Source organism: Juglans regia, chromosome 4 (genome assembly GCF_001411555.2).
Source record: "Juglans regia cultivar Chandler chromosome 4, Walnut 2.0, whole genome shotgun sequence".
NCBI classification, from domain to species: domain Eukaryota; kingdom Viridiplantae; phylum Streptophyta; class Magnoliopsida; order Fagales; family Juglandaceae; genus Juglans; species Juglans regia.
The window spans coordinates 32,494,528-32,519,769 of record NC_049904.1 but is presented as its reverse complement, the minus strand read 5'-3'; the positions used below and the strand labels follow the sequence as shown (position 1 = coordinate 32,519,769).

General features: G+C 36.7%; 4 protein-coding genes across 7 annotated transcripts; all 4 read right to left on the bottom strand.

Annotated features, from left to right (window-relative positions):
* Positions 1-889: 889 nt before the first annotated feature.
* Positions 890-1,962, bottom strand: LOC108982718 (calcium load-activated calcium channel-like). Its single transcript, XM_018954173.2, has one exon. The coding sequence runs from the start codon at positions 1,946-1,948 to the stop codon at positions 1,304-1,306; it is 645 nt and encodes a 214-aa protein (XP_018809718.1). The 5' UTR covers positions 1,949-1,962; the 3' UTR covers positions 890-1,303.
* Positions 1,963-2,851: 889 nt separating this feature from the next.
* On the bottom strand, positions 2,852-11,442 carry LOC108982709. The gene is made up of 8 exons (XM_018954148.2): positions 10,946-11,442; positions 9,801-10,160; positions 9,457-9,716; positions 6,941-7,082; positions 6,373-6,744; positions 6,111-6,242; positions 5,405-5,533; positions 2,852-5,303 (listed from the first exon to the last, which is right to left on the bottom strand). Exons 1-8 carry the CDS (start codon positions 11,066-11,068, stop codon positions 2,982-2,984), a joined length of 3,840 nt encoding a protein of 1,279 aa, XP_018809693.2. The 5' UTR covers positions 11,069-11,442; the 3' UTR covers positions 2,852-2,981.
* A 1,738-nt stretch (positions 11,443-13,180) lies between these two features.
* LOC108982707 (probable protein kinase At2g41970) lies at positions 13,181-16,685 on the bottom strand. The gene is made up of 8 exons (XM_018954146.2): positions 16,568-16,685; positions 15,910-16,076; positions 15,502-15,758; positions 15,293-15,419; positions 14,930-15,203; positions 14,534-14,666; positions 14,337-14,423; positions 13,181-13,306 (listed from the first exon to the last, which is right to left on the bottom strand). The coding sequence occupies exons 2-8, from the start codon at positions 15,995-15,997 to the stop codon at positions 13,181-13,183; spliced, it is 1,092 nt and encodes a 363-aa protein (XP_018809691.2). The 5' UTR covers positions 15,998-16,076; positions 16,568-16,685.
* A 988-nt stretch (positions 16,686-17,673) lies between these two features.
* Positions 17,674-22,705, bottom strand: LOC108982716 (E3 ubiquitin-protein ligase SINAT2). 4 transcript variants are annotated; one of them, XM_018954167.2, is made up of 5 exons: positions 22,585-22,705; positions 21,833-21,949; positions 20,619-20,937; positions 19,039-19,425; positions 17,674-18,256 (listed from the first exon to the last, which is right to left on the bottom strand). In XM_018954167.2, exons 3-5 carry the CDS (start codon positions 20,832-20,834, stop codon positions 17,936-17,938), a joined length of 924 nt encoding a protein of 307 aa, XP_018809712.1. In that variant the 5' UTR covers positions 20,835-20,937; positions 21,833-21,949; positions 22,585-22,705; the 3' UTR covers positions 17,674-17,935. The 4 variants fall into 4 exon arrangements, with proteins under 4 accessions (XP_018809712.1, XP_018809711.1, XP_035545669.1 ...); XM_018954166.2 differs by lacking the exon at positions 21,833-21,949 and having other exon boundaries at positions 22,585-22,704; XM_035689776.1 differs by having other exon boundaries at positions 21,833-22,703.
* Positions 22,706-25,242: the final 2,537 nt, after the last annotated feature.

The following is a 25,242-nucleotide window of genomic DNA, read 5'->3' as shown; positions in this document are numbered from 1 at the left end:
CCTTCTAAAGACGTCATGTACATGTCCAAGTTAGGCAGCATAAAATCACAATCAAGATCTCTGTCACAACATCTATATGCAAAGGTCAATTACTATCATCACGAAACCACACAGCCGGCTGCATTCTCATAGATCAATGGTGATCATCAACAAGCAAACCCTCTTAGTACACAAAGAAAGAAGAGAAAAATATAAAAAAACGCTGAGGAGAAATATAAAAGAATGTTAACTGAAAATGAAAAATAAGTTATGAGTTCTAAGCATCATGATAAGTTACTACAAGTTGTTATCTATTCATTAGGAAACTACATTTCCACTCCCATCTATCTTCATAAGCAAACCAAACTGGTATTATGCGAGCGTGAACGACAATCTATATATGAATACACCGCTAACAATCAAAGCAGAGTCTGCCAATATACTTCATATGCCTTCTGTTTCAGATGACAAGGTGTGGTTTCTTTATAATGAGGGGAAATTAAACATTACTTTGTTCACATCTTTGCTTTCACAGTAAATCCTAAACTGACTGCGTTAGCATTCCATGGCTCTTTGAGCAACCTCAAAAATGCCTGAGACACATCTCACAGAGCATGGTGTGTATTAATCATTACAACCACCATTGTCAATGCTTTTAAGTTCTTCTAAACATTACTAATTTGGGGAAGGAATTTCAAAGTAAAGCATCTAGCAGCAAAAGTCAATATACACATTCAATAACATCATTTCCTGAATACATGAATAATGTGTGCAGAAATCACCGATAACAGCATCCATGTGCAAAGACAAACAACAAAATATATACATGACAATTCTAAACGACTACAAAAATTAAAATAGCATGCAGCAGTCAGCAGGCAGAATATTAAATCAAAGATGACATGTTAGATGGAAGTGGTTTCTGGTTGATACAATGTCAACTTTAAGAAATATTTCACAATCAATGAGTGTAAAGTCCTAAATATACCTTCCAAAAGTTCACCACACTAGCCGCTTCATCATATTTATGAAACGGTAACAATCAAGATTAAAACACGACATTTTCTGCATCTGAATCAGCAATCATTTTACCCGAGCTCAACCAATTAAAATACATCTCAATCACTATTCATTTTCGATCCTACTTCTCATTATTCTCATTATAGAATCATACAATTATATCTTCGGGAAGCTTGAAATTAGAACACAAGTCAATTCGATAGCATCTAAAAGACAAAGTCCTAATTTGAGAACAACAAGAAAAAAGACAAAGTCCTAATTTGAGAACAACAAGAAAAGAGAGGAGGTGTAGCGTTGGACCGGATCAATTGGTTTTGGGATCGGGCATGGGGAAGAGGCCGGCACTGGCACCACGTGGCGGTGAAAACCCTAAGAACTTTTGCAGGTTGGTGCGGATGCTAATCGAGCAGAGGAAGTACAAGAAGGCCATGGAACAATCGGTGGCATCGTCGCCATGTAGACCTCTGTGGCTCATCTTCATAACGATCCTGAAGGGTGCAAAGGGTAATTTGGCGACGACCTTGCCTTCGAAGAGCGAATTGAGGAGACCGAAGACAACAAAGAGGACGAGGGCGACGACGGCTCCGGACTTGAACTTGAAGAGGGAGAGGTCGCGGCTCGACTCCTTGAGACTGGTCTCGACGCGGTCCATCTTTTTGGTCTTGGATTTCTTGGCGATCTTGGCAGATGACTCGGTCTTCATCGTCTCGAGCTTCTTGGAAGCCTTGTCGATGGAAGAACGGAGGGACTTGTAGGAGTTGGTGCGGTAGATGAGGAGCCAGGAGATGGCCTCGCAAACTACGGCAGTGCACAATGAAATGGCCACCAAGGTGAGGCTGTCGGAGTATTTGAAGGAGGAGAAGAGCTGGGGTGTGGCCATTGGAGTAGTAGAAGCGAGTGTTAGGGACGAGAAAGTACTGTTTTCTCGCGGTAGTTCCGATGGGAGCATTGGAAGTGGTTTTTGTTATTTATTTTAGAGAATATTAAATAATTAATAATTTAATCCGAAGAAGTGGGCTGGAAGAAAGCCTCTATCCAAGTGGGCCTAGGCCCAGTTCAAGGCTTCATTTCTGTCATCTCTACTTCTAGCTGATAGTGTGAGAATATATATTTTAAATTTCGTACCATACCGGCTTCATTTCGGCCATCCAGCCGGTACAGGTACTATATCTGTTCTGTATCGGTTAAAATACTGGTCATACTGGACTAAATTTCAGCTTGTATCGACCTATATTTCGGCTTGTGTTTTTTTTATTTTTTTTTTCATTTTTTTAAAATACAAAATTATTTTTTAACCCCTAATTCAGACTAAACTATTTATAATTTATATATATATATTTATATATAATTTATTTATATATAAACTATTATTTTGGAATATAATTTATATATATTTATATATATAATTTATTTATATATCGACTATCCCGAAACGTTATCTCGAAACGCTATCCCGAAACGATACCGATAACGAAATATTTCATTCTAGTATCTTGACCGGTACGGTATTCAAAATATTGAGAATAACTTGGAACAGTCGTGTAGTGTAGCTCAGAGGATCAAGGTTTGATTTTTATAGCAACTGATCTCTGGGTATATTTTCTGGGTCATTTCCTGCATAAATCCTTATGAAGGTGCAGTGAAAATATTTTACGCAACTAATCCAAACAACTTGCACCAGAATCAAATGAAAATGATTAATGCCAACAAATCCTTCATTAATGGGGAAAAGAACTGACTCCATATAGAAAACTCTTCAAACATTATGCACTCTTAGAATCCTTTTTTCTCTTTTCCTCTCCTCGACATTAGGAAATATAATGAGAGAAATGGGATAACACACAATTAAGGATACTGCAAGTAAAAAATTGGAATTTCTGAAGATTATTGTTCACCGAATTACAAAGTACTCAAACCATTTCCAAATAAGAAGATGGGTACTGAAATACTCAACAGCCACCTCACACCTTCTCATTACTATATTAGAAAAATGAAAACCTTGTACCGTTTCTTGCTGCAAACAAGTTGTATTCTTCCACCATACTCTCTTTCTTATTCAAATTCGAAGAACGATCACTCTCAACATGATCGGTTGGATATTCTTGAGAGAAATCCCCAATAACCCCTTCTTTCCGAGCAATCAGATCTGGTTTACATCCATTTGAAAGAGCAACAGGCCCAAAAAAATGGAACAAGGAAAACCCCGAGTTACCCGTATGCAATTTGGAAGGATTATCGTTTTGCCCCACTTCATTTCCTGGTTCTTCTTTTGGATGCGGTCCGGCTCTGACCGCCTTCTCTGCATTAGCTTTATTAAAAACTTCTTGTCCTGCACCTGGTTTAGAGATCTGAGTTTGCTCATCAGCATTTACACCACTGGCTTTGGCAACTGGTTGATAAACTGGGACTGGGTTGTGATTAAATACCGGGGCAGCCGCACCTAGATGCTGCAGCGGACCATATTGCATACAGAAACGTGAGTTTTCATTTATACCAAACCCAAGAGGGCTAGCATATAAATAGTGGTTGGTATGGGGGAAGGGCATTAATCCATTAGCATGAGCTGCTGGCCATGAAACTGGGTTTTGATGGTAAAAACCCAACGTTGAAGGAGCTTGAAACACTGGAAAGTGTATGTTTTGGTTATGCATTGGGGGAAGCATGCCTTGAGGTTGAGAACCAATGCTAACAGCAGACGATCCATTATCAAAAACTTGCAAGACTCCTGTTGCTGGTTTCCCCCGACCAACACTTCCCCATCCATCCAATGAAAGACCAACAGATGTGCTGCTTCCCATGACCTTCCCGCCATTTGAATTCTCATTTTTCTCCACTGCAACTTCCTGACACTTAGAGAAGCCATTATGGGCGCATAATTCTCTTCCATCTGATTGCTGGCTGGAATCTTCTGAATCTGATGTGGAAGAGGATTCCAGATTTCCATGGTTTGAAGAGGCCGTATTGCTGTCACCCTCACTCAGGCATGATGAGAAGCTATCAGAACTCAATGTGCTACTCATGATGGGTTCTGAGGTCCCATTAGATGCTGATTTATCAGAATTCACTGCAGAACTGATTGGACATGATCCAATTTCCTCAGAAGCCGCTTCAATTGAGTTGCATTGGCCCTTTGCTCCCACATTAAATTCATTCTCAGAGGGCCCATCAGTTTCAAAGCCATGAAGTTCTGATTCCTTTGAATTACTATCCTCCCGATCAATAACAGCTGAATCTTCACTGTGTTCACAATGACTATGGCTACCAGATGACTTGACAAAGTTATTATCAGGCTTTGCCCCTTCAACCTTGAAAGTAGATGACCTCAAGGTAAAGTCGAACTCTGAGTTACTTCGTGGATACTTTTTATGTGATTCCATGGGTTCCCAAACTTTCTTGGAGTGAAGCACCTCTTTGCCAGGAGGATTGTTCCCTGAGATGGCTTTGTTTTTGGGTCTCTCACAACCAGCTCGCAAGTATTCTATTTGATTATACTTGTTACCACGATAAAATTGCTTGGACACATCCAATGCAGACTCTAACTTGCTTGCAGATCTGGTATCCCGACTTACTCTGATTGTAGAAATATGTGGATCAATCCTCGCTCTATACTCATTATTCTGGTTACAGCTGCAAGGATGGAGGTCAAATCTTTCACTCAATCTGTTGCTGCAAAACTTAGGGCCACAATGTCGACCATTGGACTTTGGAGCATTCATCCTTGACTGCCTATTAGATCCATTCATGCCCCTGGAAGGAGTCTCACAATTATCACCATAGTATCTTGACTCAGATCTCTGAACCGCAGTCCCAAATTCTGCTGTTACATATCGGTGTCTGTCAGACCACTTCAAAGATGGATCCAGTTGAATTTCTTTCCGAAATTTTAGTCTCCGACGAGAAAAACTTGATTGCTCATCTGTAAAAGAATCATTCCAATCTTTCCCATAGGTAATTTCCCCATCTGGACTATCATAAGAGCGATCTTGCATTCTTGAACTAATATACCCATTTGAAAAATCATCTTGAATATCAGGATATCCAGGCCTAAATTGAATAGTATCACCTTCACTAACTGAATCCCGGCAGCCGAGGAGATTATTTGGACCCTCATGCGATTCTTCCTTTGTGACGTCAGGATGAAGAGGAGTTTGATTTGACTCTGGACATTTTTTATCTTTTTCCTTTTCTTTCTCTTTCAACCTTTCCTTTCTTCGAAGTTTTTTCTCTCTTTCTTTTGTTCTTCTTCTCTCTTTGCGTGCTTCTTCTTCACGCTTCTCGTTTTCTTCTTCTTCAAGAAGTTTCATCTGTAGGAAAAAACATTTGTGAGACGAATTTCTCCCAAGAAATGGCTCCCCTAATCTTTTGTCGCCAAAGTCTTATCCCTAAATACCACAAATATCAAGACCTGCTTTTCTAATGTGATGATTTCTTTGCATGCAACATGAACACGGTCTTCCAGCAGTTTCAGTGCAAGGCAAACAAAGATGCTGTGTGCATTTTGGCGCGCTGTTCCTTCTCTAAAAGCCTTTTCAACCTGAAACAATAGTATTCACAGAATCAGGTGGAGAAGATCTACAGCATCGTGCTAGCCATCTCTTCTAGTCCTTTCTACTTTAAGTTGCTAAAAAATGTCTTGGACAAGAAAAAAAATTACCAAAAATTGCTAAAAAAAAACCCAAAGGGGTGAATTATTGTCTACTTGCCATTACTTCAAGCACACAACAATATTGCTCCTTGCAAGCCTGATAGAATGCAGCATTGCTAACTGAATCATTGGACTGGAATTCAAGTGTACTGGGGAGCCGCTATTAATGTTTACCAACCATAGCAGTAACAAGAGAAATATATGTCAACGATTTAGGATTTTTAGATCAAACAACAAGCCGGTTCCATTCTTCCACCCCTATATTCTTGCTTTAACTTCTTTTATTTTATGGAAAAACTAGCAAAAATCCTACGAGAAATATACTCTTCGATTGTCTATGTGAAAAACCAAACATAAACTTAGACCTACTACCAGACTAGTCAATGTTTCTAGTCCCGCTTTCTTAACACCATTCTTATTTAGAAAAAGAAAAAGGAACCAAAAAGGCTTGGTAAACTGAAAATACCTGTTCCTTAAAAATTACAGTTGCAGCATCTAGAAGAAACTCTCGAGCAAGTTCAGGACTCTTCGCATGTTTTTGGGGACGGGAGCATTCTCCATCAAGCTCATTTCCATCCTTGTCCATGGAATCATCATCCTAAAAGTATTACACAACATAGAAGAAAAATCTACATCTTTCAAGGGATTACCGAGATAAATATGTGAACAAAAGTAACAAATTCTAAATGCATGCAAAGAGTTAATTAGCCCTACAGAGATAGAGCTACCTCTTCTTCCTCGGCCTCTTCAGCATGCTCAAAAAAACTTCTGATACTTTCCCCTCTGGTGATTGTCACAAAACCATCCCCAACAACAAGCCTGCCATGTACACATTGTTGACCTTTTAATGCATGAGCTTTCACCGAAAGCTCAGTGCAGCGGCCATCTAATTTCCAAGCTTTCAGAGTGACAAAACATGCACTTAAACCACCAAGATCTAGGCCACTGACTTGGACATTTCCAACCATTCCAACATTTTCAAATTCCAGAATATCAGATTTTCCCTCTCCTGTTCCAACTGCCCACTCAAAGTGATGGTATGTTCCCACAGTGTCAGCAAAAGTTTGGCGCCAGTCAGCTTGAATTGTGTCATCAGATACCTGAGAAGTTTGTCATAATAGCACAACATCTCTATTGAGTCCTCACCAAAAGCCCCAAAGCACGTGACAAGTTATCAAAAACATTATATCAGAAAATTTTCTCTGAACTACTAAAATGAGATTTACAAGAATTCCTAACTGGATTCACAGAAAGGGGGGAGAAAAAGAAACTTGAAGGAATGGACAAAAGCAACACCTCGTATTGAAAGGCTGTATCTGCAACACAAAACCAACTAGTGCAGCGGGGTTCTCTCCTCAAGCGCTTTAACTCCTTCAGTTCCTTGAACTCACGAATGACATTCCTTCTGCAATCTCTGCAAAATCTCTTGCTGTCGAATCTGTGACAAGAATATGGAAAACAGAAAGACCTTACAAGAAATCCTAATGAAAAAATAGGTAGCATAATAATCATTAAATGGGCAAGGACGTTGGATAAAATGCTAGGTATTCAAGTAATTGATGTGCAACACGTAGGACAAAACAAGCAAATAACTGCATGCAATATACAATAATTAAGTTTTCAGTTTCAGAATAATGCAAATAGTTCATAGGATGTTCGAAGGCATCTGTCTTTCTACAGAAAAACCAGATCCACCAGTGCAAAAACTTGTTCTGAATGACTCGATATTGAAAAAAAAAATCCTATAAAACAGTTATTAATAGCAGGGAATATCCTCCAGCAACTCTAATCATTTAGATGCCATGTCTCCAGTTAAAAGAGTGTGACTTCAATTCTTACTTTTTTTTTTTGATAGGTAATAAGAGATTTTATTCCAAGTAAATAGGCATAGCCCAAGTACACAGAGAGTATACATGAGAATACACCTAAATACAAACTAAAGCAAAATAGAATTAAAATAAAGCATTACAAGTATTCATGTCCTTCACTAGATTGTTCACCCAAAAATTTAAAGTGCTAAAGAAAAAATCCCTAAATTCCCCCATTGTGTGTTCACAATCTTCGAAGCACCTCCCATTTCTCTCCAACCAAAGACACCAGAACAAACACAAAGGAATCATCCTCCATTCAGCTTTATTGCCTCCACATCCCGCAGCGCCTTGCCAACTAGCCAATAAATCCACCACTTGAAAAGGCATCACCCAAGCAATGCCTACCCTTGCAAATAACTCATTCCATAAAGCAATCACCAGTTCGCAATGAAGAAACAGGTGGTTAATTCTTACTTTCTTTGCTCTCTTGCAAACTCTCACCCTTCAAAGCCTTTTGTACCTCTTCTGTCAACAATGTCACCAAATCCTCATTCAAAGTATCAATTTACACTCCTAGTGGTGATTATTTATTTTCCTAATGGCTTTCATGTCTGACCTTAATCGTGGATATTGCCAAGGACATTCACTCCAGAAAGAAGGTATAGAATTAGCTTACAATATCCTTCAAAATGCGAATGATATGCCTTTCAGAACCCTCCTATTATCCCCTAAGGCAAACCTTGACAGCAAGCATTACATAGTGGTAATACTTTGATAGGAGATGGTCCTGTAAGGAAAAATTTCCAATGGATCTTGAAGCCTTTCCAATTAATAATGGCGTCTACAGTCTCCTAACTGATGCATATAACAGTGCCAAGTCATTCAGCTCTTAACCCCTCATACAGTTTGGGTGAGGAAATAAGATGATAAGTAAAAGGGAGAAGTAATGTTGCCTTTACTGTTTAAGAAATAAAGACGGGAATGAAATGGTAAGAAATATTTCTGAGGTTCCTCCCATTTGAATCCCCAGCTCAACCAGAGTAACTGCTGAGGAAATGGCTTGTGTGAAGCATTTTTCAACATTTCCCCTGTTTTATTCAGCTAATTATCAAGAGCCCATACATTTTTTGCATAAGACTATAATGGTAGAATTACTGTACGGATAATTAATCGTAAAGCCATAGATTTCCTTCCCTAGCATTTCAGTCAAACCAGACATCTTAATTACCTTACCTTTTCTCTCTTCCTTACCCTTTCCTTCTCTATTTTTTTACTCCTCTATTTGAAGCCAAACAGAGTGAAAGACCCAAATACTTCAGATAGTGCCTTTATCTCATCGAACCTTCAAAATTCAGTAGAGATGGAATTGGAACATTGCTTGCCCGCACAAACAAACATGTAGTATTCCCTTAATGCAGCTTGTGTAGTTTCTTATCTTGAACAACATTCATGGTCCTTCAAACATATTGTTGATCACACAGCATTTCTGCTTTTACAAGGGGATATACAAACAATATTTCACACACTTTGTCACTTACAGGACATGATTCCCAATCACTGTTGAAGCCTGCCATAATCAACATCCTAACTGCATAGTGCATGCCCTATCAGATAACCATTTGTAATGTTGCCAGAATGACAGATTGGTGATTTGTTTGAATCAACCTGCAGATTTGTGCTAGAAGTATCAAATGTTCAATAACTTGATGGACATCAAAGGCATGTGAACCAGAAGAAAAGCCTTGAAAAAAAACAGTTTAGGACTATTCAAACTCTCCAAACCAACCAAGTGTGGAAATTGAACCTCGTATACGCTTCCAAATAAGCTTTTCTTTTCTTCTGCATCAATTTTCCTAGGAATAACCACCTCTAATATGAACATTCATCATTCATCTTGTCATTCCCATAATAGCAACTCATTATTACCATTAATTATCATGCATTTTCTCTACAATATAAACTGAATGTTACATATCAGGAATAAGCATATAGGTAAAACACCTGTACATAAGCCTCTCAATAAAATCCTCTTCCTTCATCCTTAGAAGAGACTGCCGTGTTTCTTCTCCAAGAGCTGACCAGAAATCCACCAAAGTATCACAAGAAAGCCTGGCAGTGTGCAGTGCACATGTTTCCCTTGTTCCATGCCCTCTGCCATAATTCGCAATTCCTTGACTTATCCAACCACGACCACTCCCACCACAGGCATCGGGATAAAGCAACTCACGTTCCCGTTCCCTTGCACGTGCACTGTCAAATACCTAGTTCAAGCAAAAAGTCAACTGCTAAGTCATTAAAGAATAGCTATAAATTCTAATTGAACAATAAGTTTCAATGGAAATTACATTTTGGAGACCCTTGAGAGACTTTGCATACAGATAGCAATCCAAAAGTGTCAGTGACCCATCACGTGTTGTGGTTAGACCTCCCCAAGGATGTACGGATGGATCTTGAATCTCATCTTGGCAACTGTTATCAATACTCTCATTTTGAGTTTTTGAGTCCCCCTGTCTGTTGTAGGGAAGGTGCCCAACTGATCCTTCCTGCTGCAAAGACTTTCCATACATGACAATCTGCAAAAAACCTTCCAGCAGTAACCCATTGCATCTAGAGCAGTACATATTTTTACGAGCTTGCTCAAAGAGGGTTTGCTTGTCGATCCTCAGAAGCTCCTGCTGAGCTTGCGGTGACAACTCACTCCAGAACTAGTCAAAAGTAAAAGGCACTTTATAAATGACTAATCACAACATCTCGTAAGTTCACGCAAACTTAGCAACCACATTCTCATGCAACACCATATATAGTTGATCACAATTTATAATTGTTACCAGAAACTTGCTAGCTTAACTGCAATCATTGATAAAATCAAGAAAACCCAAAAATTCCTTTCATCAATGATTTGAAAAATGGCACATACTTCAAGATGAAACAGAAAATTCTTCTATCGCCAGTTTCCATGCAAATGTTTCTGTCTATGTATTATGGTTTCCTTTTAGCAGATAAAATAGAGAACACGTGTAAAATCCCGCCACAAATTCTATTCCAAATTCTAAGAATTCTTGATAATGACAGACCAAATAATAAGAAATATGATATCTCATTCTCTGGCCACAGGTTTCTTTGCCACCGGATAGGCGCCAATGTGTTATTATCAATTGGAAATACAAAACTGATTCCCAGTTAAAGCTATGAAAACAAATAATATATCAAGTGCAACGTTTGTAAATAAATAAACCATGAGTTAAACTATCTAGAATGGACCCGATAAACCAAACACGAATAATCCAATTAAAACAAAGCCTCTAGCTAATAATCATCAATCTGAACCCCACAAAAACACATTGTCTAAATAATTAGCACTCCAAGATCCAATCCAAACTTAACCCGGCCATCAAAATTCACATAAAATCCAATACCAAACAATGATCTAAATCAATTTTTATATTACTTCGAAAAAGAGAAGAAAATAAATAAATAAATAATCTAGTACCTTCTGGAGATGGTTATAGCTAACATCGTCGCCATGCTTGGACCAAAACCCGTTGGCCGAGAGCGTGTAAGACGCGGTTGAACCATTAATAAATTGGCCATTCCTGTGCGCTAGACCTGGCATTTTTTCTTTTTCAGGCGCGTGTAAATTCGTTCACCGATGCTTCCATTCCTGTCCCTTGATTACCGCCCACGTTCCCGGCCCGGTAAGGACCGAATCCGATCGATTAACCTAAAATTCAATCGAATCGGATTGCGGAATGCGCAAATTGATCAGGAAAAAAAAAACAATAATTAATTCGTAAATTACAAATCGACAAGTCCACCGATCGAAACGGTGCTGCTTGGAGATGAATCTACGGATTGGATTGAATTGGATAGGCGAGAACTGGAAGAGATTTAGATAGAGTGATGGAGGAGGAGGTAGGGGTTTTTGGTCGAAAAGAAAATGGAGATTTGGTGCTGTCTCTGTGAATATATTTGGAGAGAGTGTGGACTGGCATTGGGAGGAATGGCTCGGTTAAAAGGGAGGTTAAAATTACTGTTACATTACAATTTAACGTGTGGGTTAAATTTGATTTGGGTCCGATATTCTCATTATTTCCATAAATGGCAAAAACAAAATACGAAATCCTATGTTCGACTCTAATTAGATACTCATTTATATAATATTTATATTTAGAGAAGCATTACTCCCACCGAATTTATATACCGCATTTTTTACCGAATTGTATTTTTAGTTTTTTTTTAATTAATGTCTAAGGAAATATTTTTTAATAAGTTTATAAATTTTATTTTTTTAACATGTTTCAAGTGGTTTAAAAAATATTTGAAAAACAAAATATTTACACTGTTCGGTACGTACCGAACTTTCGATAAGAGTAGCATCACTCTTATATTTATCATATTTTTTATTATTATCATTCAATATCTCTTGATATGACATTAAATAATTGTCTTACAAGTAAAATATAATAAATAATTTCTAATCATTAAATAACATGTCATGAGATGGTAGTCAAATGTTGACGATAACATTACTCTAGAATTTTTTTTTTTTTTTTTAGCATCTCAAGATATTAGATAATTATTTATTAGAATTTCCAATAACATCTAATGTTCTTGTCATAAAAATAAATAAATAAAGCCTAAATTCTTATTTTGTAATTATCTCCTCAACTTTTTTTTTGGAATGATATACAAACATCGACAAATATTATAAAATCCAAACCTCGTGAATTTCTCTCATTTCCATGTAGTCCTAAACTTGGTATAAAAATAGTAGATGTTGAGCTTGATCCGGAATTATACAATGTATGTAATTAGCCTTTTCCATTGTGGTGATAAAGTTGTCCTTTTAATTTGTCCTTTGGTGGAAGAGCTTGTGGTGCTGTCACGCTGTTGAAAGATGAGGTGCCAAGGATTGGACGAAACTCTATTTAAATGTCCAAAATACTTCATATTTGGTATTTAATATCTTTAATCTGCCTTGAGTTTTATGTTCTTCTAAATGGTGTGATAGTCTTTTCCCTTTTCTTTTTTTTTTTGTTTGTCACAAAAAAAAAATGACGAGTTGATGTGATAATCACGACGGCAAAAGTAGAAAAAGACAATTTCCTGAAGTTAATATGTTTTTTTATGGAGATTATAGCAAATTTCGTGGTGAAAATCATGATTACTTGAAAATAGAGTAAAAACATGAGTGTTTGTTTTTTTGTGGAGGTGTTAGTCAACCATAATTAGATATCTCTAAGCACGATGTTCACAAATGTGGAACTCAATTCTGTCTTGACATTTGTCTTATAACTGTTTTGTATTTAGAGAAATGATATTTATAGTCGATTTTGCAGGTTTTATATTTATCTATTTTTTCAAATAGAGTACACACGGGATTTACGCATCCTAAGACTATATCTAGTGTTACTCTTGTAGTTATAAAAACAGTCAAAATATAAGTAATTTTTTGTGATAAAACAATTTCAAAATACTTAGGCCCCTGGAACCTGCTTTCTCCCTTGAATATTTCGAGTAATTCAAGACTATAGAACTACAATTCTCATCCACACGATATATGATTGGAAATTCACAGGAGGTCAGACACAACATATATGGTTGTTACTGTTCTTCATCCATTTCAGAATAATATATATATATATTTAAAAAAAAAGGTTCCGAGGAACAAGGAAAAAGTTGCGTAATGCAGAAGACATGTTTGTCTGATTCTGAGGTAATTATATTAGGCATGAGAGTCTGGGCCTGCTGGTTTTGAGTTAAGAAGTGGCTGGAGAGCCTTGACAACGATTGTCATGTTAGGCCGGAAGTCTGCCTCATATTGAACACAGAGCGCTGCAACTGCTCCCAACTGAGAATATTACATGAAAACACGGTAAGAACTAGAAAGCTTTTCTGGGATAAACAAATCTGCTCAAACTCCTGGATTAAAACATGCCTCGAGCACATGGGTTGGGTTTGTGTCTGAACTTTGAATGAAACATGAAAGCAATGGATATATCATATCATATCATTAGCAAAGCTGTAATTGTAGAGATTAAAACAACAAATAGAAGCGGAATTACGACAATATAGTGACACTCCCGTGAGGGTATTTGTCCCACAAGTTGGTGATGAACAAAGGGAATTGAGTGCATTTGTTTGTGCACCAATGACCCCTATTTATAGGCCATCATGCACCGGTTGGTAAAGGGCACATCCATTGGTTAACCAATGGTAGCCCAAAGGTCACAAACTTAAGGAGTGACACATCCTATTGTGAAAAGGCACAACCATTGGTAAACCAATGGTAACCCAAAAGTCACATCCTTAAGAAGTGACACAACCTTTTGACTAAATCAAAAGGTTGTGTCTCTTGACACTTCCTTTAACATCACCCCTCATGGGAACCATCACCATATTAGAGAATGTCATTCCAAGGGGTACACCGTTTGGTGATCACACCCCTTAGAATAACAGTAATGGACGATTAAAGATTGTTCAATTACTGAAGAATGCAAGTCTGAGTGTGACAGGAATGGAATGTTGATATAGCATTAACATAATTTGGTCCAAATCATATACAAAGCAAATGGTTAGGTGGTGAAGCCCTCATAATGCTCATCCCTCCAACGAATTTAGCAACATGAAAAGCAATTCTGGATGGAACGCGATAGGCATGCATTGCAAGATCAACTAGACATTGCAATTATAGAATTAAAAGTCAAGTGGTTTCATGACAAGATATCCTAGGAGGAAGGTTATCAGACCAAGATTCATGCTCTTTCTTTTTTCTGTTCTTATATACTAGTATTCTCCATTAGTACAAAAGAACATATAAAAGCTTCAAAATCTGCAAGTTTTGAAACAATAAAGTTGAGGGAAAGGATAACAAAGGATACCTTAGCAACCGCCTTTGGTGGGTAGTCATTATTTAGCTTGGGATCAACACATTGCTTCACTTTGTCCTCGCTCAATCTTGGAGTTGCCTGGGGTTGTTGGAATACAGATCAGATGTGAATATATTGGTGGCAAGGCAACTGAAATCAAATGTAGCAGAAAACAAAGCAACTCAGACAAAACCAGCAGAAGACAATACCCAAGTAACAAGACTTTGCTGTCCTTTGGGCATTGTATGGTCTACAGGCTTTCTTCCCGTTAAGAGCTCCAGAAGAACAACTCCAAAACTATAAACATCACTTTTCTGAGTTATCTGCCCTGTCATTGCATACCTGAACAGCAAGCAATAATGTTTAGAAAAAGGAAAATCCGTATCAGGAAACAATAATCTTGAGAGCAGAATAAAGTGTTTTTCATCAGAGGCCCCCAAGAAGAGAAGACGTGACAGGAATGTAATTTGCAGTCTATGGATCAACTGCTCAATTGTGTTCATCCAGGAAATTGCAGAACCTCTGGCACTTCATAGTTCATGTTCCACAAGAGACTGAACAAAATGAAGAATGGAAGCTAAAAATAGAGAAAAGCTAAGGCTTACTCTGGAGCATGGTAGCCAAATGTTCCCAAGACTCTAGTTGAATGCAGCCGAGCTGCCGTGTCAGAAGACTGATTTGACAAGTTAAAATCGGCAATTTTCGCCAGGTAGTCATCAAAAAGTAGGACATTGGTAGATCTGACATCACGATGAACTATAGAAGGCTGCACCTTTTCATGCAGAAACTCAAGGCCTTTGGCTGCCCCGTAGGCAATCTTGACTCTTTGGTTCCAGTTTAAAACAGGACCAGGTGCAGCCCCTTCTACACCTTTCCTCCCTGCATTGGAGAACAAAATATGAACTGAATTCCACAAGGAACGGGGAAGAAAAAAGAAAAAAGTTCAAGAGTGAAATAACTTGGAATACCGTGCAATATGTCATGTAAAGAACCCTTAGTCGCAAACTGATGTACCAAGATTCGATTATTTGCTTCCAAACAATACCCGATTAACTCAACAAAATGCTCGTGCTTAAGCCTTGAAACTGTTGATAACTGCATCAACCGTGAAAACAGTAAAATCAAGTCCCAAACGCATTGCCTTCTTCAGCAGAAAAATGACGTCCTAAAAGCTCACCTGAGCTGCAAAATCTGAGTCTGGCTCTTGTGATGAACTGGTATCCAACTTCTTTATTGCAGCAGCCTGACCATCACTCAGCTTTGCATGGAATACCCTACCATAAGAACCTTCTCCAATCAAAGCCTTTGTGTCAAAGTTGCCGGTCAACCTACTCAACTCATCCAATGATATAGCTGGTGTTTCAATGGGTAATACTTTCTGAGGAGCTCCACTTTTGACCATGTTGGAACTCCTTGGTTCTTCTCTCCCGATGCCTGTAATCAAGAGGCAATCACACTCCATCACACTTTTAGACATATTTCCTTGTTCTAACTCAAAAATGTTCTCATAATTAAAGAGTAGGTGAAGAGTAACAAGATAACACCAAATAGAGTATTAGAAGGAGTTGAGGATTGTTATCCCCACCGTATGTATCTTCGCCTCTGGGTGGTGCAGTATAGTGGTTAGCTGGGAGACCGTGGTTTTCCTCCTCCTTACTTCCACAGCAGAACATAGTTCAAGTTGTGGTTGCAGCGATCTCAAAACCCCATGCAGAGCAAATGAAAGAGGAATTCCTCAGAATATAATAGCTCCTGCAATTACAGCAATCCAAACCCATACATCAAACCATGACTCATAAAAATCAAAGAAAGATGAACGCCAACAGTGAAAGTGACCTTCAATGACCACCCCACCCTTTTACCTCCAAAACTGGATAAAAAAGAAATGATGGAAACAAGCCAGGTGAAAATATAGAAAGCGCACAAACAGATTAATAAATATTCTTTTGGTTCCCGAGAAAGTGGATGAAAGAAACTTGCGAGTGTGATTGTAGCATCACTTGTAAAATAATTGAAGTTTTTTCTAATTTTCAAAGATCCCTTCCTACTTTGTATCATCTCAAAGCACCAGTACTGTCGAGATTTCAATATAACAGCAAGGCAGCACACCTAATCCAACAAAGAAAAGATAAATTTGATAACAGGATAACATTGCCCATCTACGTATCCTATGCAAACTCAAAGATGTTCCCATGTTAACAGCATTTGAAAGAACTTTCGAATAACAATAATGAGGGTCGTACCTGGGATCCAAACGATCCGACAAGAGCACAGACACCAAAAGTTCAATCGATACAGACAGAGACCGAGAAAAAGAAATTGTGAAATAATGGGAAGATATCTGGAAACAGGGGAAGCAGAAAGTCGTTCCTCTCTAACTTCCTCGGATGTGTCTCTGTTTCGGGGCAAAGGCAGACGTTCTTCTGTTTCCGCGGGAAGCTCGGTTGGAGGGTTTAACCGCTAAAACAAACCTAATAACCCACCCTACACGTCTAAGTGCCCCCCACGATGCACGTCCCCAAAAACAAAAAGACAGACGGGGAGATTTCATGCCTCGTTTAATAAAAACACAGATAATAAAACTCAGATGTTTAGATATGGATTATGCTATAAAAATGCAACGTCCAACTGTCGCCGTTTGACCCACAACTTCATTGTCCGAACTCCATACAAAAACCAAGTTTAAAGCCGTAGACATGGTCTGATGGTGCAAAAGTTGATCTTAGCAAACGAATATTTGATATTTCATGTCTCTCAAGGAATAATGCACGTCTTCTGTACTTCCTAATTTACTAACCACAATATCGCAAGCCGAGTCATTTAACCCAGTCACAAATTTATGTAGTTTGACGTGGTATGTCATATTTATTTACTGTAAAAGCCATTTTAGTACAACGCCAAGTTATATTAGTTTATTTTTATAAGATCTATTTGTAGATTATAAGTATTTTTCATAGAGAAGACAGAGAACATGAAATATATTCATTGTAAATCTAACACCAGTTTGTATGAGCAGGGTCAAACGAGTGAGAAATGAATGTATGGGTCGAGGCCAAAATCCCAGGCATCGTACAATACACTCAAAAGGAGGAAGAAAGTATTGAAGCTATTGATTGCTTGGCCCGTTGGCGATCCTTGAATGATTCATAAGTATAGGCACTAAAGTTAATAAAATTACGGGACCTTTATTTTTGCGTCCACTGTCCATGCATTCTCAATAGTCAAGAGGTAAGAATGACGCGTGATGATAGGTTCGAGGATATGGAAAACAGTGAACGAAGTTGCAGAAGAAGCTAATTTAAGGGCTAAAACTAAAAGCCTCCAGATGGAAGGAAATAACAAAATTATAGAAGATCAATAAAATATAAAACACATTCATAATACCAAATGAATCTTTTGGTATGTTTTGATCTTTTACACTAATTTCAACAGGAGCATGTGGACTGCAGGCAAGCTAACAAATGCAGCGAGCCTTCACCCCAGTTACAGAGACATCATGTAAACACAAAGGGAAACCTAATCGGAATAATTAAAGCTTCACCAGTTGCCACATGAAGCAACCCCAATGTCTTACTGTACACTCACCTAAACATTCATAATCTTTCTAGCTGTTATTCTTCTTTCCATATACGGCCAGTAACCCTCAACTTCAGCTCTTGCCTATCCCCACCAGAAAAGTATAGAGCCATATTCCTCTGAATAATGAGTCCGTCCTGACTGTCACGAACTTTCTTATGACTGTCACGAATGCTTCTTGGTATACCTTGCCATATGAGCTTACGACCATTTGCACCAACTTCCAAACTATAGCTGAATTTCTTTGCCTCATTGTCATCGCCCATGAATCGCAAGAAGGCCATGTATACTGGTGCCACACCAAGCTGGAAAGCCTCAAAATGCAAACAGAATTGTCTTCCAAAACAGTTGAACACCTGCACAAAAAGGCAGATCAAAACATTAAATTGGAATGCATTAAACTTGTTTGCATAGAGAATGAAAAAAGTACATGATATGAAGTAGGTATATAAACGTTTTTATTTCTGAATAAGGAAGCGGGTATATGGGAGTGAATCTAGGGAAAAGATCACTTCGCATACAACTAATTGCTGCTAATGCAACTAATGCAATTTGATTAAAATAACAATACTCGACCAATTCCTTTAGGAGCATGAAATATGTTTTACAAACAACCTGTACAAAAAGCATGTGAACCCGCTTAAGAAATTATTATCATTTATCAGTTCCCAAGCAGTGCAAGAAGCAATTAGGAACCACTTTTCCCATTTCATTTATTTAAAAACTAAATTTAGATCAACAGCCACTCACCAGCACTACCACTATGTGCTAAAAATGACCGAATCTTAAACTCAACTCAACTTAACTAAGCCTGAATCCCAACAAATTAGGCACAAGAAGAATTACCAAATCTTGCTACCATAAAAAAATTTATGATAATGAGTGATGCAAGATTTTGTAAGCCCTAACAAGAAATGAGGCATAAGATATAATCATATCTTGTCCAATATACTTCCAGCCCGTCCAAGATTTTTTTTTACTTGAACGAGTAGTGTATTTATGAATAAGGGACAGCTCAGGGCTCAGGCCATCTCCTCCATGTTCCAATAAGACACAGAGAAGATAGAAATGGGACCTGAGAAATTACAAAAGTCAGCACAACTAGCTAGATATTAGGACCATAGCATAAAATACTTACAGTCAACATCCATGTGGCATTTTCAACTTCATGTGGGTTTGATTTAACATATCGATGGTTGAAGGTACACCCATCATGCATGTCAACCTTGTGATCATCCTTAAGATGTGCAACAAGAGTTGGGATGTCACCCGTGACAGAGCACTCAGATCCAGCATAAGGGCAACTGAATGGACGGAATCGACAGTGTTGCTCATGCTTAAGCTTACTGTAGTATGGGAAAATATCAGTGCAACCCAAAGTCTGGTATGTGCATGGGAGCTCCAACGATTCAGCAACTTTCTCCAGAGCCAAACACCTTATATTCCCAAGATCGTAGCGGCAAGTTGGGCAACAATTGTGCACTCTTATCTTGCAGTTTGAACACAGAGTATGGCCATTTGGACACTACAAAATGAGAATCCAAATACGAAAGGAGTTCAGAATGTGTTTAAAATTTGGGCACTCTTATCTAGAATGTGTTAGAATCATTTCAAAACCAGCATGTTAAGAGAAAACTGACAATAAGCTCTTTTCTAATTCTATTTTAAAATGTAATAACCAAACCAGCTCAAACGTAGGAAGCAGTTACAACTCACTGCAAAGCTTTCCCAATCAAATTACTAGTTAAATCACTTACAACAAAAAGTACTCCAAACACCAGCCAAGATATATCTCTTAGGCATTAGCTATACAGCTACCTAGAAGTCTCCAAAGCTACCCACCAGGTAATAAATTCATAACCTAAAAGTGTCCTTCCTTTTAGATGGTGTATACCACATCCAATAGGTCGAAATTAGATTTGGAACGATAATATTAGTTAAAACTTAAAAGTAAACCCCACCCTAAGAGGCCAGCAGCTTCAAAAACTGAATAGGGTGTTAATAAACAGAACAGACATGCCTCCCTTTGACATATTCTTCCACCACACAGATTCATTAAAATAGAAAATGTTCAAGAAAATTAATACTTCAGTCACTGTCATGTGCTTAAAACATTCTTTTATAATTCATAGCTATATTAAGATTTGGTCATAAGTGAATTCCTTTTGGGTCTATAATAATAAATTATTTATATATTCAAGTTACATTAAACGCATAGTTGCCATTGCACCTGCATTGTAAGGGGAACAGTAAGAACCCAAGCGTCATTGTAGGCTAGATTACAAGAAAAATACCAAGGTTATGTATGTGTGTATGTGAGAGCCCATTACTTAAGCATTATTCTTCGACGGTGTATTCAGTACATTAGCCTTTTTGTCTCATTTCAACTGAAACAATCCTGCATTATAGTTATATTTGAACATGTGACAGAAAGTTATTTGTACCCAGAATTTGGTTAACATCAGCATTTGAAACTTCAATACAACCTTTACAGTGGAGTAGAATATAAAATTGAAAGAATGCATATATAATGGAGCCATCACCAAACGTGCTAAACGTAATAATTTAAATTCTATAAATTTCAAATGATGTTCTATGAATGATACCATAGTAATTACAGGAGTCATTCCATATGAACATCCCAGAACTAAAAATGGAAGTCCTATCAGAAACAGATCATAAAAAAGTTCAGGAATGGAACATATGGGATTAGCATACCTGGTGAATTGGAGGGTACATCAAACATGTGCAGACGGGGCACTCAAGCAGTTCATGCACACCATTAGTTGAATAAATCCCCTGCTGTCCACCAGAACCATTGGTAGCTCTTGTAGGTTTACTAATAGTCTCCAGCTCTGCTGTTGCTATTTCATAATCTGAAACTGTAGAATAAGACTCAACAACTTCTTTGCAAGCGCTGCTACCAGGAGCCATGGCTGATAGATATCTAATGATATTTGTAGCTCAATGACCAAGATCCAGAACTGTAATTGCCTCCTTAATTGTGCCTCCTCCAATCACCTATGGTGATATTGCTCTGTCAGGAATATAAGGGATCTTAGTGTGAAAGAACCTCATAGACACTAAATAAAACCATATATTTCCAAGCCATTGTTGTTTTCCAGTATGTACAGATCTTGGACCAGATAAGTATGAACAAATATATTTCCAACTCGCAAGAGATCCATAGATGTATGCTTACAGCACATTAGTCCTATTTAACTTGCATTTCAAGAGTACTCTTCTGGCTTTTGAAAGTGGAGAAAAATCACACTGATAAATTGTAGAATTTAGTTTGCCAGGTTCTCACTATACAACTAGTGGGCCTCTATGCTATCTGGGTGTTTCTATGCTACAATTCCCAAATTATAAAACTACTCGTTTATTACTACAATTTCCACATCATAAAACTTGTCTATTAACAACATTTCCCAAATCATAAAACTAGCCGTTTATTCTAATGATTAAAGATTGTAACTGGGAATTCAGAAGTTCTATACTACAGCTTTGCTTTGACAACATCAGTAGGTCCCATCCTTTCTTTTGAATTCCCCAGTAAAACAATTTTAATAAATCTCTTCCCCATGAAAAACAATGAAAGTAGTCAGGAAATGAGAAGCGGTGCTTTGCAGATAAATAAAAGTTTCTAACTTTGCAGTTCACCAGTATTAGAATTGATAGGAAATTGCATGTGCCTTAACAAGAACAAGAAGAGGAAATAACACACGATATTTGTTTTCAAAAGTAAAATACCCCATGAAGAGTGTTTCAGCTAAAACATTGTACAAAATGGAAACAACAAAGCTAAACGCAAATAAACACCAAATAAAGAGTGATTCAGCTTTAAAAATATTATACAAAATGGAGAAAACAAAGCTAAACGCAAATATATAACCCAGACCAAAAAGTTTCGCATAGTTCCTCCACCATACCTCAGTCAAACAAATCTCCAACGACCTTGAGCGCATTCAACATAAACGGAACAAACTCGAAGTGGGTTTTCAGAAAACAGCCATTTCCATTTAGATCAACCGTGAAGCAATCAAAATCTATGCACAAACCATTAGAACAAAAATTCCAAAAAAAAAATATGGCATAAGTGCCGAACAGAATTCTGGCAAATGCAATCCCTCTTATATCAAGCACCGAATCAGTCAAGATATGAAACCCGAACAAATTCAAATTAAAAACAAAACACAATTTTCCACGTAGTTCAAAACTTATTTGCCAATCATTACTTTCCCACTTAAGTCATTAATAAAATAAATCAAAATAGTTATAAGAATACTAAAACAACGCAAAATCCTGTCTCAAAATTCCATCCAACCAACTCCAATCAAACGCAAAACTGGGTCTTGCCAAAAACTATCTTTCCCACTTAACCAAATCAAGAATGCGGTGAAATCTGGCACGAGAAGAAAAGCCAAAAGAATACCCATTTATACGATCCAAAAATCATCATCCGATCAAAAGAAAAAACAAGCCCACAACATATACAAATAATCAATTGAGATTTCCGAGCCAAATGTCTCAGAAAACGATCAAATTAAATCCATAAACTCATGGGTTTCACTCGAATCATGAACAAGAAAACAAAAACCAAAAACAAAACTTTCAGAACGAAAAAAAAAAAAAACAACAAAAACAAACCAGTTCCACGAGCTCCGGGACTTGCGCGTATTACCTGGTTATGGAATTTGTAGAACAAAAATAAAAAAGGATATCCTGTTTTTATCGGTGCTGGTCATGGAGGTCTGTGTTGTCGACTTGTCTCTATGCTTCCACAAATCATTACTGTGAAATGTGGTTTTATTATAAAGAGTTTCTCCCTTTTTCTAATGTTTTTCGCTTAATTTCTTTTTACTTTTTGTGTTTTAATTTTTTGTCCCAGACCGTGGACCAGTGGCTCGACCCGCACGCAACATTTGAATTCTCGATACCTCTCTCTCTCTCTCTCTCTCTCGTTTTTTATTTTATTTTTTACTTAAGACCGTTGACGTTTTAATTTCTAGAATAAAGAACTGAGTCCTGTACTCTCGCGTCTAGAGTAACAACGACTACTCGCTGGGATCCTCTGTCACGTTCCCTCTATGAGTAATCGAGTGACATTTCCTATAATTTTTCTAAAAATATTTTTATAATACGAAAGAAGTATAAAGATATAAGGTGAATTTTATTGTATTTAATTCCAAACTTCATAATATCTATATACAATATTTCGTATAATAAAATTTATATTTAGACTAAATTTTATTGCATTTAGAGTGCGTACATCTCTTTTCAAAAAATAAAAAATATCTAGATTAAAAAAATTATTAAAAAAAAGCCTCAATTTGAGAGGGTCTCAATCTATCTCATCTCATTATTATAAATTTCATAAAATTTTACACAAAATACAATAAATAATTTAATTTTTTTAAATTTTAAAATAATAATAATATTTAATTTAATTTTCAACTTATCTTAATTCACTATTCAAACTTTATCTTAATATCTTTAGTAAAAATGATGAAAAATGTCATGAAATTAGAAAATCATCAACCTTATACAAGCAAATTAAACTTGAGAGAATAAATTTTTTAGCGTAATCACGTGAATTTTGGAGTTTGCTTAGCTCAATTCAAGTAAATATATGGTCTTGTTAGAAAAAATAAAAAGTAAGAAGGAGCAAAGGCATTTTACCGTATTGAAATGTGCGTAAAAGTCAGTCAAACTCACCGAATGACTCGGCGAGTACACATTTTTTCAAACGCAGCGAGTTCAGATTGTTCCACGAACGTATACACTGGGGGAGTTGGAGTACACAAGTTTCGCATTGGTCAATCAGGATTCAGTATACTCTTTTTGTCCTTTGCTTGGCATTTGGGGGAAATGTCATAGTTCATACCATTTCTTACTTTTCAACGATCTTTTGCAAATTTAGGGAAAAAAAAATGAACTTTTGCAAAATATTGATAATGTGGAGGGTGGAATAAAAAATAGGTATGTTAGAGGAGGGTGGCTCTACGGCATCGTTTGGAGTCTCCACCAGTGTATTTTACATTTTTTATTTTTTTTTTTATATGTATTTTTTAATATTTTTAAAATAAATAAAAAATTTACAACATCATAAAAAAATATTTTCTTAATTATTAAGTAAAAAAAATAAAAAATCTCAAGAAGAACTCCGACAAGAAGAGCATTATTTTCCTTTAGAATCAGGAAGAATAGCCATGTTTAGATTATAATCTTTTTTCTTAATTGAGATATATATATATATATATATATATATTGGGTGAATGTTATAAATCTATTTGGAAATATAAAAATAAGTTTTATTTGAGAATAAAGTTTCAAGAAATTTGTTTTTGTAGTGCTTTTTATCTCGAAAATCGTTGCCAATAATTTGGTAATTTAAGGTTAAAAGATTGAAAAATTAAATAAAGATAGTTATTCTACTCATGAACTAGCGTGAAGAGCATGCTTTTTACCCCCCAATATAATTTAGGGGTGGCCAACGGGGCCGCCCCACCCCCTAGCATGTGGGGTTGGGACCTGCTACACACTTATATATTTTATTATATATATTTATAAATTATTATTATTTATATTATATATAAATATAGTAATATGTATTAAGTAAAAATTTTACTTAATATTTTATATAAGTTGAGGTATAGTAAGATAATTATTTTATAAATTGTCAAGATAATACAAGAATCTCACATTACTTAAATGTAAAACTTATATTGTAAAGAAAATTTATAAAAAGATTACTCTATTACACTATAATTTATACAAAATATGTAATAACAAATTTGAAAACTACATAATTTTAAATTATAGTCATATCTATAAATTTAAATTTATAATTTGGATTCAAAAATATATTTTTGATCACTTTTGAACCCATAAATAATTTTTAGGCCTAATGGATTATAATTCATTATTGAATTAAGCGCGTGACAGAGCAAATTGAGAGTCCGTCTCACCCCCCGGTGCGGGGTGGGGGGCTGAGGTAAAAACTCCATCCTCAACCTATACAGGGCGGGGGGTGGGGAGGGGGTTACGCCGTTTTATATGGTGTGAATAGCATCCCTATAATATAATGGAATTAATTTATAAGGAATTTAAATTTAAATTTTTGTTACAAATCAAGTTTTGTCATGTCAATAATATGAATTGTGTGTTTTATCCACCGACTTGCAAATATAATATATTTAAAAAAAAAAAAACTCAAAAATACTCAAAATTCCTTCGTTAACCATAATGTTTTCAATAAAAATTAAGTACTCTTCAAAACATTGATGAATATTGGATCAATTCAGGGGGGGTGAAACATTGGACACCACAGAGAAGAACA